The sequence below is a fragment of the Syngnathus leptorhynchus genome, chromosome 17 (assembly GCF_054491065.1).
Source record: "Syngnathus leptorhynchus isolate UIUO chromosome 17, UIUO_Slep, whole genome shotgun sequence".
Taxonomy (NCBI): domain Eukaryota; kingdom Metazoa; phylum Chordata; class Actinopteri; order Syngnathiformes; family Syngnathidae; genus Syngnathus; species Syngnathus leptorhynchus.
The window spans coordinates 5,670,004-5,686,014 of NC_141211.1; the positions used below are offsets into that span (position 1 = coordinate 5,670,004).

Below are 16,011 nucleotides of genomic sequence, written 5' to 3' on the forward strand. Positions count from 1 at the left end.
GCGGTAAATGAGTCCATTAGAAGTAGAGATAAAAAAAATGGAGAGAAAAAATTAGAAGTACCAATCGAAGTCCAAAGTTGTCAGATGAATACGCACTCGACTAAATGACACATACCTGAAAAAACACTTAAGTAGGCCAAGAAATAATTTCTTCCTCTCGCACCCGTTGAGGTTATCAACACCGTTTGTATAGAACCAAGCGTTGGCCCATCTCGCTGCCAAGCGGGCATCAGAACACCAACTATGCGGCGCCACTTGATTTGAGGACCCATTTCCTCTTCAACTTCAGCCAATGTTCAATCATGATGATATTGTAATTACCACAGCAGGAGACTGGAAGGAAATGCGTTTCAATAGGGACACGTCTATCTTTGTGTTTCTGCATCCGGTGAGAAGTCTCACTTTTTGCAGAGGATAAAGAATAGATGACTTTGGTTACCTCAAGGTGGTTTGTGTCTTTTAACTGCCTACTAATTGACATCAAGCACGGCTGCACAAAGTCACAAATTGTGACAAAAAAAAAAACTTCCAAGCAGCCTTTCCCCAAGTTTAAGTATAGCTAGCAATAATGTGTCGATTAAATCTGTGATCAAGCCGCCTAAGGGGCATGAAATTGGACATGATGAGTGCGGCACATTAAAAAGTAATTATCAATAGCACCCGATCCAATTGTCTTTCCCTTAAACTAGTCACGACGCTAAATCAAGTGTGAAGAATGGAACGCAGCGTGTTACAATCATCTCCGGGTTAACAACGCTACCTTTATTCCGCTGCCTTCTACACGTTATTATCATAATGTCGTCTTTTCATGACTCGACGGCAGGGTCACATTTCCTGCTGCAAACAAAGCAAGCATGGTGTATGTTTTTCGCCTTACTGTATAAATTGAGCCGCGACGTCCGTTTTGATCATTTTAGTGCAAAATTGAACTGGCCTTGGCGGGAATCCGGAATCTATTCACTTCTCTTGTGGAGTGTCTGACAAAGACTAACTTTCCACCAAGGTGAAGCAAAAGGTCAGCGATAGTGTGATTAGTTTGCGCGTTAATGAAGTGACCTGAAATGAGAGCGAGGCAACGTTTTGACGAGCTGTTCCATCCGCTTCCGAAGGACGTTTCCAAACGTGCCGTTGCCAAGAGACTTGCTCGCCGAGCTGTTCATAAAGCGGCTTCGCTCAACAACAAGGATTTTCGCTCTCTCATGCACTGAGCTGTAATGCGGCTGTCACTTGATGTAACCTAAGAAGTCTAAACATTTCCAATCCCCCCTCCCATCTTCCTCCCCATTCCCATTGCAGTCCATCCCTTCTTTCTAATATGCCTCTCGTTTTTTTTTTTTTCTCTCTTCTTTCCCGCCTCTCTTCCTGGATGCTGCTCACCCATCCGTTTTACCTCTGGCTGTCTCTGGGACACAGCGATTAGCACGCCGGGGTCTGTCCTGCTGATAAGGCCGAGAAACCGGCTTTGTAGGCTCCCTCGACCAACAGCCACTTCAAACAAGCGCGCTTGCCTTGACCGCGACGGGGAAAAAAAAAACAAGTCAACAAAATAAAACCTCACTCGTGACAGTTAAACTTTATGCGTCAAGCTGCTTCTTAGCGTTTTTTTTGTTTGTTTTGGCTTGTTTACAATCCCATCTGCTGGATTGTGTACACAGAAAATGTTACACAAATGAGCCGCAGTTCATTAAAAGCCATTAGTTGAAATGTCCCAAAATATTCTTCACAGAGAGATTAAAACCGAAGCAGCAAAATAACCGTTTCTCATCGTTTGCTTCAGTTATAGTTACACTTGACTCACTGAGAATTTTAATATTAGGAATTGAATGAGAAATTGACCCAAATGTTTTTGCGCTATTTTCTACTTCTTTAAAAACACAAAAAGAGCAGGAAGCTGTGACCAGGCTGCAAGAGCAGAAATTTTAATAAGGATGGTCTGTATTGTAATGGCCATTATTGTGGATTCATTGATCATTAACAATTAATAAGCTGGGTGGAATTGATTGAAAGGGAGCACAACAAAGTGCACCTTCGTCAATCCTTTTTGCCTTGTCTTTAAAAATGCATTTATTTATTTATTTATTTATATATTTATTTATTTATTTCTTTATTTATTTATTTATTTATAGTTACCATGGTTGTTACTGTCGTAGCTCAACTTTCCATTGGGATTGTCATATTTTCTGAAATTGTGACATTGCTACTGCGACACTCGACAGCTTCTGACTTGCGTAAAAACTCAAGTAGCTGCCGTTGGCGTAAACTGATGAGCCCCCCCCCCCGGCGTAATACCGTACAATGTCACCAGCCAACTCACCAAAGTACTCATCTCATCAGAAAATCAAATCTGGAGAGTGCATTTTCCATCTCCTCCAATATTACCACACAAAGACAGATAAGCACGGCGGGGGTCTCCGAGTTTAATCCTTGACGTGTTTTAAAAGGGAAAGGACTCGGGGCCCGCTTATCTCAGGAGGTCAAGCGAAGGTCCACAAGCATCAATTTTAAATGAGTAGAATGGATTTGTGGTAATGGAAACCCAATGGCTCCAGACAGCGTTGGGACCTGCTGGTGCGAGGAGACACCAAAGAGCACGATAGGCGGCCCACTCGACTGTGCCGGCCGGCCCGAGTGGAGAGGAAGTAGAGAAACTGATTTGGGGTTCACACTATGAAAGTCCTAATGCATAAGAAATCTAGCCGAGGGGCATTGGAGTGAAGCCGCCTCTCTTTAGGCTTGGAATACTTTGAATTGCCTCCAATTTAAGATGCAGCCATCAACATGGGTGGCGAGAGGGTGGGCGGCCTGTAAAACAAGTGACCTTGTAGCGCCGAGAAGAGATACTTTAGTTGGGAAGGTAATAAGGGGCCGACCATAAAGATATCAGATTGTCTGTAGGGTGCCCGAGCCCATTGGAGGTGACAAAGGCACATCCAAACATAGATCGGCTCGAGATACTACAATTGCGCTGCGATGGACTAAAACTGTCAGAGAAAAACAAACATTGCAGTTAGAGTTCATCTATTGCTCCATCACTCCAAAGACTCACTCAAAAATGTTTGATTTTGTCCTAAGGCCAAAACTAGGAGAGGTAAACCATCAAAATGATGGGAACGGGTAAATGACTAGAAACTTCCTTCTGATTTTCAATTTTTAGTCGGGGATTGAAAATAGCAAGGTCGTATGACTGGTCATAGAAAAGAAAACTCTAACAGATTCCACAAAACAAACTAACCACTATACATCTAAGTGATGCTTTGACAAATCTTCGCTGACCCTCCAAAAGTCCTTTGCTAATGTGAGTCTAACGTGTGTGTGTTTTTGTTTGTCTGTGTTTTACAGACAAAATGCTTCACCGGAGGGGCGATTACGCAATGTGCTCAGTCCATTCCAGCCTTGCTCTTTACTTAATTGAATCAGCCGCTGCCCATATCAGATGTTCCTTAACAGAACCCCCTGAAACCTATCCACCCTCTTCCTAATACCATTAGCCGAGAGAAGTGGGCGAGCAAGATGGATGCTTTAATCCCCGTCGCACAAAAGGAGAGCGTGCCCTACAGTCAAGACACAAGACGCAGCGTTTGCAATATTCCTGGCCGGGAGCGCTCGTCTTGACCTATCACCGTTTGATCAAGAGCTACAATAACAAGAGGCCATTTTCTGTGCACGCACTTCCGAGTAACAGGCTCCATATAAGCAGGAGGGAATAAATTACCGCAACACGTTACAGTCGGCGCCACTTCATTTTCCACGCTATCGCCGGCCCCCGCCACATCCGCGCCGCGAACTGGCGCCGATACGCCGTGCCTGCCCGCACGTCTAATTTGACAAAATGGCCCCGCACACAAATGAGCTTGCGTTCTTATTCCGCAGTCTATTTTCTGCTGTGTCAAACCGCAGCCGAGCTAAGGTGTGTGTGTGTGCTTGGGGGGGGGGCATTATTTCCGGCCTAGCTCGGGCATAAGATAATCTTCTTATTTGGGAGCTAGGCACCAGTCATTACACAGAGAAGGGGGGGGGGGCAATAACCCTCAGGCCTGTTCTTGCCATATTTTTGCTTCAGTCTGATGCACATTGTGCCGCACCGTCTGGTTTGCAGGATTTGGCCACTTGGGGCAGTATAATACATGCAACAACTCTTAAAGCTGGAGTAATATTTCTTTGTGAAGGATAAAGAATCCATGCCTGTGTCTCTCTCTTCATGTTTAATATCCATCCCTTTAAAACAGCGGGGTACCAATGTTATTTGCTCGCACTTTCAGAGCAGTGTTATGCATTGTTTGCTAGCATTAAACTAAGCAGGCTTGATTGAGGCAAAGCGATGTTTGAAATAGTCAAGTGTAATTGTCTTCAGTATAGTTTGAAAATAAGTATGAACTCAGAGTGACAGTAAACATCTTGAAGCCTTTTTGGGAGATGTGTTTATTATCTGCCAAAATTGCTGCCATTTGCTCAAAATGAAAACAAAAATCATGGTAACAATGGCCTGTATTTCGAAAAACCCGTAAGATAAAAAAAACCTTGTATTTCAGGCCATGATTGCATCTAAATAGCAGAGGTTGCAAATGACAAAACCAGTCAATATAAGCCAACCTTGAAAAATGTCATTAAATTGAAATGAACACAGCTTAAGTGGTTCCAAAATAGAAAGCGTGCTTGACGCAAATGAGCATAGAGTCCAGACGTTTAAAGTGTATACACCAACTGTCTCCTTTCCCCTCCCCTGACATAAATATACGACTCAAGGGACTGCTCTGATTTCACTCTTTTAGCCGTCTACCTTTCCTTTCTTCTTCCATTCTCCCCGCTTCCTCATTTTTTTTCATGCTGTCCAGAGTGGCGTGTAATTGAATCTGCAGAGAAATCCATGAGCAGGAACAATTAGCTGAGCGACTCACAATGTGCACAGAGAGCCATACAGTAGGATAAGCACGGTGAGGGGAGATAACACGGAACCGGAACGGCAAGAAAAACACCGACCCAGCACATGTTGATCTGTTCCCACAGTAACCTTGACGTTGGCGTCCGTCCAAAAGCTTTGAGTCCATCTCTCTAAAGCTATGGCTCCCATGCAAAACAAACACAAATATTCTGGGAGATTGAAGAAGTCAAGTGATGGTCCACGCCTTGTTCAAGTCATCTATAAACACCATCCAATTTATTTTTATTGACCATATGCTTTCACAGAATTCTAACATTTCTCAATTAGCAATAGCAGCGTCAGCATCTCTTAAATTTTCATCAAAGACATCGGGGACACAAACGCCAGTCGCAATAATAAGAATGCTCCGCCCCCCCTTTCCAAATACCCCAGGCTCTGTTTATGCTGTTATATAAGTGCACCCATGCAGGACAGTGGAATTCATGAATATCTCAACCTGGCATAACAAGAAACACACCTCGCATGCAAAGAGATCTTTTTTTTTTTTTTTTTTATCCGGCGTATATATTCTGCAGTGTGCGGTGCTGACACTGGCAGATGATGGACCATAAATACTTCATAAATAGCAATTACCTGAAAAAGCAGGCACCAAGAAAAGAGCAGCCATTTCAGTCAATTACAGTATGAGGCTTCTTTCTCAAAGGGTGGAGAAAGATGACTCTCGCCTTTCAAGAGAGAGAGACGGAGGGGGGGGGGGAGGCTGGGGGGACCTCTATCATGTTGTAGAGCCTCAATAATGTTTCCCGCCACCTTCATGTCAGGGATGAAAGACCCCAAATGTTCTTTGAGCGGAACCCCCTCATCCCCCCAGGACTTGACGCCCATCAATAAGACTTCCATTCCTGAAGATGTTTGAAGGCTAACGACGCATCGAGCTAATTTAAAACCGGCACTTGATGGTTCTTCTGAGAAGAAGACAGAAAACAAAGATATAATGAAGAGGAGAGAGTTTCCGGTTCAAAGAAAACAACACCTTCTTGAAATTGGCTGGATTCTATTGGGCAGCCAGGATGGAGTTGCAGCTTTTGGTTTTATACTTATCAGAGTTTGGGTATGCAATTTTGGTCAGTGAGATTTGGACAAAATTGGTAGCAAATGAAGATGACATTGCACTGAGCCTTTAATTCCTCCTTGGATGAGTCTTGAGTGTTTCTTGTAGAAAACAGCAACGTTAGGCACAAACCCATTTTAGAAGAAAAGCGATGGCTTTAGCTTTAATAAATAATGAGGCAATTTGTGCGTATTTTTGGATCTGCTTCTCATCTGATATATAAAACGCCATCTTTGGAGGCGGAGTCACAGCTCGGAGGTTTAAGTGAGGAGGGTGTGTTCCTTGTCTATGAGAATTTGTAAAACTTTCAAAAAATATGAAGAGGAGTCCATGAATGAAGAAACGCGGACAGGTTTTGGGTGGCCATGCTGCACATCAGGCCTTCGATAGTGTAATGATTAAACGACACTACTCGGCATCAGTTCGCCAGCGAGTTATGCATTATTCATGGAGAGTTCCAGGGCTTTATCTGACATCTGGTATCTCCAGAGCAGGCAGTTGGAGGCTCCCCAGATTGAATCTTCACTAGTGGCTTTGCTATCAGTCAGTGGTGGCCAACACGTGGCCCCCGGGTTTTCAGCCACCTGGAATTGGCGGCAAGACGGCCAGGCTGGGGACAAGCTGCATGATTTTTTATTCTTTTTTTATGGAAGGGTTTCTGAGTTTATCCACTATTTGCAGCTGGACAGTTGGGGGTGGTTAGCGTGCCAGTTGGTACCCAAGAACTGAACTGGCAAGTGTACGACCCAACCTGACCTCGGTCGCAGTTAATCAAATTTGTTTATCCGTATATCTGACTTGAAGCTTCTCGGGCTACAAGAACTTCAGGAAGTGGTCAGGACTAAAAACAGTGAGGCTGCTAAAATCTGGATGAGTCTTCCAAAAGATGGGCACTCAACGCTAACAAAGTTTAACGCCGGAATGGAAAGGGCTCGATTTAACTGCGCTAATGACAAATGAAAGTATTTTATCTCCACTCCTCACGTTTAATTGAATTGATGATTAGTTTTATGTTTTATGGGCTGATTTTATTCACCCTCTTGTAATTTTATGTAGCTGTAAAACACTTGTGTATGAATTGTACTCTACAAATAAACTTGCCTTGCGAGTGATGGTCATCGATTATTTTTTTTTAAATCTTGTGTATTTCTTAACGAAAAAGGACTTCTCGGTTTATAAACTTTTGAGGCTACTTCATGGTCAACTAAACGTCTTTGCGGGTTCTTCATACAACTACATCTAAAGATTAATGTCCAATTAATGTACGGGTTCAAATTCGAGGCCAGGAGTACTGAGACTCAGTCCGGTATTTATTCTTCATAAACGACACTGAGCACGGAGATCAAGGACGATGAAAAAAGGGCAGATGTGACAATCACGAGTCGCCTGGCATCCTCCGCATGTAAACGAGCGGATCTCCCACACAACTTGTTTAGTTGACTCAGAGGAAACCGGGGCGCTGACGCCCGACTCGCAGCGTTAGATCGGAGGCGCGCGAGGTGTTGTCGCCACACGACGCCGCCTTGTCATGACTCATCCTTTTACGGAGGTTGTCGGCAGATCTGCGACCGCCTCCGCTGCCGCTTTTGTTGCAAACAACAAAGTAACATTGCAGGGGGGCTTTTGCCTTCAGATGTACTAAGTTGAGAAATGTACACTGGAGAAAAACTTACAAAACGAAGCTGAATCAAAAAACAAAAGCAATTAACACGAGTGACCAATAAACAAAAGTTCAATGAGAATAATATATCACATTTTCAATATGATGGTTTCATCTAACTGATGAATCAAATCAAAACTTTGTGGCCCTTTTTTTGCTGCACCCACATAAAAAACATTTTTTAGATTTGACGATCAAACGCAAAAACAGGCCTGGCTAACAGAGAGAATGTCAACGAGTATCCTAATAACGGACCCGTCCTTGATCTTACGAACCATTGAAAACCAGCTTGCCAGGCAAATTACTGTCAAGAAGACTCGCACGGCCGCCAGATGTGTCTCTTGCACTGCATCACAGAGGAAAGAAGGAAAAAAAAAAAATCCAAGCATATGCTCGGTGCCGAGGATAAACGCTACAGGCTTCTGGTAAGCGGATCGAGAGAATTCCCCAGACATCCCGAGACGACTCGGTACAATATGGTCGAGGAGTTGCTCGGACGCCAGCGATGAGCCGCTCGCTGACGTTGTGATGAATTTGAGTTGTCTTAGCTGCTCCAAATTGTTGATGTTTAAATACAACAACAAAGTGCTTGCTTGCAAATTTGACCTTTTTTTTCTAAAGTGCTGAGATGGCACACGCTTGCTCGTTCTGCTGACTGTTACAAGGTAAGTCCGGGCTTTTATACAATAAGCTAAAAAGCCTCATTGTGACACCCCTCCCCATAAAATGCACCACTTTTCTTTATAATCATCCCCACGGTGTATATTGTACCGTGACGATATAAGCAGGACCAAAAAAAAAAAAAGTCTCCAGGACCCATGCACTGAATAAAACAGGAAGTTGGCTATTTTATTTTTTAGACAAATCCCATGATTTGAATTTGACAAACCCAATTGACCCAAATTGAGTCTACTAGGAAAAATGGGCGTGGCCTCTCTGTTTATCATTTACCATGGGGTGCGATGAGTTCCCGATCAGCGCCACCAGCGTGCCCTACTTTATCGGATGGTCCGTTCATTTTTCTGTCACAAGGTGCAATTCCCAGCCAGCCCGAGCGAGAATGCCCGAGCGAGCCGAAGGCGTCTGTCAGAGACGCTGGCTGTCAAGTTGGCGGAGAGTGCTGCTGTACACCTGCCACTCTGGCGCACTCAGCATCCCGCACTAATTCAATTTGTCACTCAAAAATCCCCCCCCCCGAGCCTGTCACGCACTATTCTTAAGCCGAGAGAGAGAGAATGTCTTATTGATGGAAAAGCAACAATGGTATCTTGACTTAGAGCAAGCAATCAACCAACTTGCACCTTATGACTTTTCGTTTGATTTACGAGCATATGAAATGGGTTCATCCCTGTTCAAATCGGCTTCAAAGAGTAGAGCAAATATCAAACTGCGTTATTTGTAAAGCCGCACTTACAACAAAGCCCAAAGGATTGTTTTGTCTCGGGAAAGTCCAAATTCCCCCATTTGAATAAAAATGTTTATATTGTGGTTTATAGTGTCTTAACTGAGCTTTATTTGATGGCGTGCATTGGGCCATGCACAAACAGGAAATAAAAAGCACCCACGCAACGGTTGTACATCACCGAGGTCCTGCACGATAACGAGGATGCGCCTATTAAATGTAGAATAATTACACGGCGTAACATGGAACTCAGGGGACAGGGCCATTTGTTACAGTAGCAATTAACATAGACGCTTTGTTGTAACACCATTCGTCTTTCTCCCCATTGTCCGTTTATTTTATCAGATGATAAAAGCTATTTATTGAGCCTGCTATCAATAAAAATGAATACTCAATTGAAATGAAGTAGCATTTGTTTCAAACGTACCCATATGGCTAATATTAATATTCAAAGAAATAATAAAACAATTGGAATTAAACACAGAACACGTCGTGTAGAGCGCCGGCTCACTTCACTCTGACAATTGCGACGAGCGAGCCGCTGCCATGTTGAGTGAGTTATCAGTGGCTGATTAATTACATTTATCATGCATGCCACACAGCACTAAATCGTGACTGCTAAGCCGGATATAAAAAAAAAAAGAATAATAAAAAAATAAAACCCATCAAAGCCAACGATATTTGGAGGGAGCAAAATGCTTATTAAAGGAGCTCGTCTTAAGTCGGTGTGCATGCTGAGCTGCCGACACATGCACACAATCACAAATCCATATTAATCCAACTTGACAGTGGGAAACTCTGGACAATCCATTTGACTGATTGATTGTTGTTCAACTAGCAATGCCAGTGAGACTGAACTCTACTGGGAGGAAAATAACCCCAAAGGAGGGAACCATGTGGCAGTTTCTAAACATGTCCAAGAACACTCAATCCCATCTTGAGCACTTTGCTATCGATGCTATCAATAAGCCGTGGCTACCGTTCTGATGGCTACATTGGCGACATCAGTCGCTTCAACGTGCTTGGCAAATTGACGGAGTCGTCGCCGGGGCGGTGGCAGGCGAGAGGCTGTTAGGGGGGCCTTCTGTCTGCAGAAGGTACTGACAGGTGGTAATCGCAGACAAATGCGATTTATTTTTTATTTTTTGGAGACCCAGATATGAAGAGCAGGTGTGCATCTTTACAGCTAATCGGTGTCTTGCACAAACACATAAAAAAAATCCCAAACAGCAAAGAACAAGACATGCCAACAAACAGTGGGAAAGACTCTCGTATTTGTTTTTCTCCCCCAAACTGCAATAAACGACTTCAAATCCATTTAATGTAAATCTGTATTTCAAGCGTGAAGACGGTTATTAGACGTTGTCCGCGTCCAAACACGCTCACAAAAGCCAGGGCGTGCTCCCGCTTTTGGCCGACAGCTACGTTTGATTGGCGGCCGAGCACATCGGAGTTTTATATAACGCCGTATAAAAACAATCTTTTGGCCATACTGGCAGGCTGAAAGGAAAAAGCTCTAAAAAGATTTCAAACAAGTCATTGGTTTGTCTTGCACAGCCGAGAATAGATTTTTTGAGGTAATGAGACCTGCGGGTTAATTCACGTGTTATTTTCCACAGAAATGAACTGTTGGATTCTGCTCTTTTGTAGGTATCTTGCCACGTGCTAGATCTTATCACGTCTAAAAGCAAAGACAGGGGACAAACAGATATGGGGAGCATAACCCTCGACGGGCAGATGTCAGAGATGTGTCCTTTGGTCCAAATCAAAGATCAGTCGCCCCAGGGCTTGCCTCAGTCTGAGTTGAATTCTGAGAGAAGATAACAAGCCTCCACGCTTTGTGTTTGATTAGATTTTTTCCCAATCACAGCTTTCATGCTTTTTCAATCAAGCGATCAATTCAGAATAGGCAAACAGAAAGAACGAGGCCAAATTGACACCATCATATAATATGAAATGACTGCAGAGGTTTGGTTCTTGAATCACATTTTTTAGAATTCATTCAATGCTCCTAGCGAAGCATTAACACAATTCAGCCAGCGGTAATTGTCTATGTGACACATAAGCAGAAGCTCCAAAGTTTTGGATGGCAGTATTTTTCCTGAACTTCAACAATGGGGGTTCCGAATCTCCTCGGCACCCCACGTCCCCAGATTTAAAGGTAGCTGAATATGTGAGGGAACCTCGCGGGTAATGTCGGTGCTCCTCCGAAATACTAATGAGGAAACTCCGACCGCAGCAAAGCCCACCAGATCCATCATTTAAAGGAACCAGCCTCTGAAACATGTGGGCGAGAAGAAACAAGACGAGTTCATCAAATGACTCTGAGAAATCTCAGTACGCAATCAGATGCACAGTGCCGGTCGGCATTAGCATGAGCGTCCACCCGCCAGCCTGCCGTGGTGGGGCCTAATTAAAGCCCTGCCCCCTGAGGTTTTTCTTTCCTGTTTCTGCTGTGGGGAGCCATGCCAACCTTGCGAGCGCAAAGGCAAACAGACTTATTAGACCTAACAGGCCAACAGTGCTGCCTGATAAGTGACGAGGGGAGACGAGACGAGAAGGGGAGGGACTATTGTCGGTGGAACGGAAACAACTGGGGAATTTAATGCTCAAATGAAAATCGGCATTGGATTCGGTTCACAAATGCAAGGTGAGAAAAATGACCAAAACAACGTTGGAATGAATATTTCTCTAAGACTCCCTAAAAAGTCCATTAGGCTTTAGAGAAGGAGAAATACAAACCAATGTTTGGAAACACATCAAATAAAAGTTTGCCTTTAAAGTAGCAAAAGCAGCATACCTTGATTTTACTTGGTGTGATATTGGTCAGTCTGCCTTCTGAGAATGTTGTTTAGGGAACCGTGAAATCTGACAAATGGGGAAAATGCTCTTTGTTTTTCTAGTTTCTTCCCGTTCTAATATCAAAATCTTCTAAAACAGGAGGACAGAGAACCCCTTGTTTACCTTCTGATCTCCGTTAGCCTTAAAAATCCCCGTCTTGCCATCCGTGGCCTCGCATTTTCCTACCTTTTTCCCTGAGAACATTCGTCACACAAAGTTCAATCCGTCATTCCAGCAGCTTTCTGGTGATGGGCCAGAGAGAAAAACATGGCCACAAATCAAAGGTGAGCGTAAAGAACCGCCAACGCTATTGGGACGGATGGCGCTTGTTTGAGCGGGGTGCATTGCCAGCGGCTTTGAAATGCAAAGCGAAGGGAGAGAGGGATGTGTTTACACGCCTGCTTTTGTGTCCATCCATCAGAAAACTGATTGCGGAGCGCCGTGAATGACAGCCGGTGCTGCCGGGCTGGCCCTAACCGCCAGGTTTTGCCCGCCACCGAGGCTAACAATCAAATTCGGTTGTCTTTTCCGCAGCGCCTCGTCCGCAAAGTCATGAGGCGACATCACCGACACAAAAGACAAAAGGCCCGCCCAAACGCCTCGCTCACTCACTCGCTTCTGTCTTTGCGCTGCCTTTCCTGGCATACTAATGATCGGGTTCTTGAAAAGCAAACACTTTCATGACACTCGAATACATTCCGTGGATTCTGGTCCTGGAGTTCCTCACGCTCCCGCCTCATCTCAGGAGATCATGAAAAGGACGGTGATATAGCAGAAAAGATACTCGCGAAGAACGTCGCAAATAATGTCAATAGGTTCTGGATCTCAAATTAGCCCCAACAGAAGGACGGACATACTGCATGAAGGATTCATAGCGTTACTGTTTTAGAGTGACTCATACAACACATATTCTCAGAACAGAAGTTGAGAGCAGCAAATACAAGTAAATAAAAGGAAGATGTACATTCAAGATTCAGGTACCCAGAAAGTTGAGTCTACAAGGAATTTCATTGATTGACTCAATAAATTATAAACTATCAATAAATTGCTACTTTTTAAAACCTCTCAATGTTCTGGCAATACAATAAAGTGTTTTTGTCCTGGCATCCCCTCGGATTAGAATATCAGGAGTCTCTTTGTTATGGTTTGGGTGCTAAAGCAGTGGCAGATGGGCCGGCTTTGAATCCAGAGACACAATCCCAGTGCAATTTAGTAACATTGCGGCAGGAAGTGAAATGTTTTAATTCCAACCTCTCGCTGCCATCTGGGCTTGACGGCCCCCACAGCAGCTGCAGGTGGATCATCCACTGCTGGATTGTTGAGGCGCTTGCTAGCGATTGAGCGAGCTACAGCGCCATACGTACCCTTGTCACATGACCAGCCGGCTAAATATAGACGGCGCTTTGGTCTTTCTAGTGGGAGAGCACGGTTTGTCCTCAATAACGCATGACATCGCTCATGCAAACACATGGCGTGGCATGCTTTCAAGCGGGCTAATAGCGATGCTATGCTTGTTGAGCAGAGTCTTACATCAAAAGAGACCACCCCCCTTTCGCCCAGATGGATTACGTACATGCATGTAAATAGGGCTGAAATCCTTCCACTGTGGGAAAAGGTGGGATGAATTTCATTCTCCTCTCTACATGTATGGAGTATGCCAAACATTCTATCTGCTAAGTCAGTCCGCATGGTTGATGCGGTAGAGGAAATTCAAACGACTGCTTTTTTTAAAAGCTCATGCCAACAGCTGCGTTCTCTTAAAGCAGTCTTGCTGAGTCATTATGGAGAGATTCTGCGGGGGGGGACTTCACGTTACCTCGTCGGGAATCTTACTCTCATTGCATGACAGCGAATCGTTCCGCTATTGTCCCCACCGATATATGGAAATATCTTTTGATTCACATCTCAACTGACGACTAAACTAAACACGTTTGATCGCAGTGTACTTGGGCAGCTTTAAGCACATGACGTTCGTTGGGTGCATACCATCCGCATTCTAATCTTACTCAGACATGGACGGGGCACATTGAATGAAATACGAGTTGAGACGTTATCAGAGATGAGCTAGTGATATACCCTTTCATGCCATCTATGCCATGACTAATTACATGAGTAGGCTGACTTAACGAGCGCTACATTCATATTTCATGCCATCGGGAGATCTCATCGAAACCAGTATGGATCAACCCGCGTTCCTTTTGTTCGGCGTCCATTCAACCTAATCGAAACTGCTTCCCGCGTGCCCCCGCGTCGACGGGGGACGTTTTTTTTTTACGCACGAGCCATGATGGATTTGGCATTTGTGACCGGCGAGAGACTGACGGCGAGCGCGCCATCTGGGCAATCAGCAGTCCGCATGACCTCCTCACACTCACACATCTGACCATAATCATCACACTTTATGCATGTGCCAGAGCACACGTGAATCAGGACCTCCCAGTGATTGAGTACAACGGGGAAGGTGACAAAAATAATAGGACCAAAGATTGATCGGGACACACTAGTCAAGAGAAACAAAGTCGCCATCAGTCTCAAGGTTGAGCGGGCTTTCATATGAATAGAGACAGGCCCAATAATCAACATGACATCAACAACGCCTGTTGGTGCTCAACAGCTTGAATGACTTTGGCCTTATCTCGCTCCAACAGTCAGCCATCGCTAGATCCAATATCGGCGGCTTTTATAGAAGGACCAGATAGCATTGATTGGCGCATGAAAAAGAGCGTCTCAGTATAGGCACCACAATGATTTGATGTTCCCGCGTTGTTCCCTTCAAGAGCCCCCACAACAAAACGGATGTAGGATTTTATGAGCACCATTTTACAGTCGTACCGTAAACGTGGTTAAGCTGATGGTGATGACAAACTCCCTCCCGCCCCTGACATTTACCGTCATACCGCTCTCGTGCTCATTTAATCCTTGAACGTCGGGTAGACGGAGGTAAGCTGACAGCTCGAGTGATATGACATCACACACGGCAACCGTTCCAGCTTTGTTAATTGCCTTAACTCCAAATTGTATACATCCAAACTCAAAGGTAGCGCTCTACCTGCGAGCGTAATTGAGACTGAAGTCGTATCGATCGGTAGCCTGAAGGCTTGTCAGGACAGTCCAGCGACGGACTCAAACTGATGACCGCAGCGCTCGCAAAGACTCCGCCACGCGTCCCTCAAGGTGCTCGCAAAAAATGAGGTTTGAGTGACCAGAGGTCCAAATGCCTGAGATGAAAGATTGCCAAGCTTCACGAACGAACCAACATCAAGCCAATCAATTTATCAGAAACAACACCATTGCACCACCTCAGGGTATCAGGATGGACTTTGCTTTCAAAATAAACCCAATCCTCCTTTTCCCGCGACCGTCTCTAATCAACCGACAATGACGACCCGGGTGGTTTCGGACGAGGTCGACACTAAAAATAAAACTGTCGGGCAGGAAGCAAATCACAGTAGGTGACAAGAGGAGCGATGTCGCACACATGACCCACTTCTGCATCTCTGGTACAATTCAGTTAGTGGGTGGCCATTGTGTCCTATAAATGACATTATTTGGCTTCCGAGTAAACCAAATAAAAATTATTTCGATGATCAATAAGAAAAACAACCTTGAGTCTCCATCCTCCATAGTGGGACAAGGTACTTTCATGCAATGTAGACTCAAACAAGCAATACCCGTATGAAAAAAATCATTTCAATGATGTGCTTAGTATCTCATTCATAAATTCTCCCTATTTTGAGAGGTACATGTATTTATTTGCTACTGATATGACTTACCAACTGTAACCTAGGCTTAAGGACCACGCATCAAAACCAAAAGCTCAATTTTGTGTCGGAATGTTACCTTGGTTGAAAACTCCCGTTAAAGAACACACACTACTCAAGCCGTTATTGTACATTCAGTGACATCAATTAAATATGACTTGTTGGGTTGAAATGTGCACTCTGGGTGCAAGGGAGCATCTGCGTTGACCTCTCACATTGACACCGACGGCTTTAACGGTGACCGAGTTCATTAAAGTCCCACTGCGGATGACACGGTGGGGGGAGTGGCGTCGTGAACTTCTTTACGCATTCGGGGTCAGGACAAAGTGTCAGCGTTTGACGACCCGGAATGAGAAC

General features: G+C 44.5%; 1 protein-coding gene across 3 annotated transcripts in view; it reads right to left on the minus strand.

Annotated features, from left to right (window-relative positions):
• Positions 1–16,011, minus strand: part of cadm1a (cell adhesion molecule 1a) — a 142,141-nt gene that overhangs the window by 38,947 nt on the left and 87,183 nt on the right. The window contains exon 1 of one of the 3 annotated variants that reach the window (XM_085936383.1): positions 13,145–13,222. The exons of the other annotated variants lie outside the window; for them this stretch is intronic. Coding sequence (XP_085792509.1) covers positions 13,145–13,157 — 13 coding nt within the window. The 5' untranslated portion in view covers positions 13,158–13,222. Of the gene's footprint in view, positions 1–13,144; positions 13,223–16,011 lie in introns of those variants that run through there. 3 annotated transcript variants of the gene reach the window in all.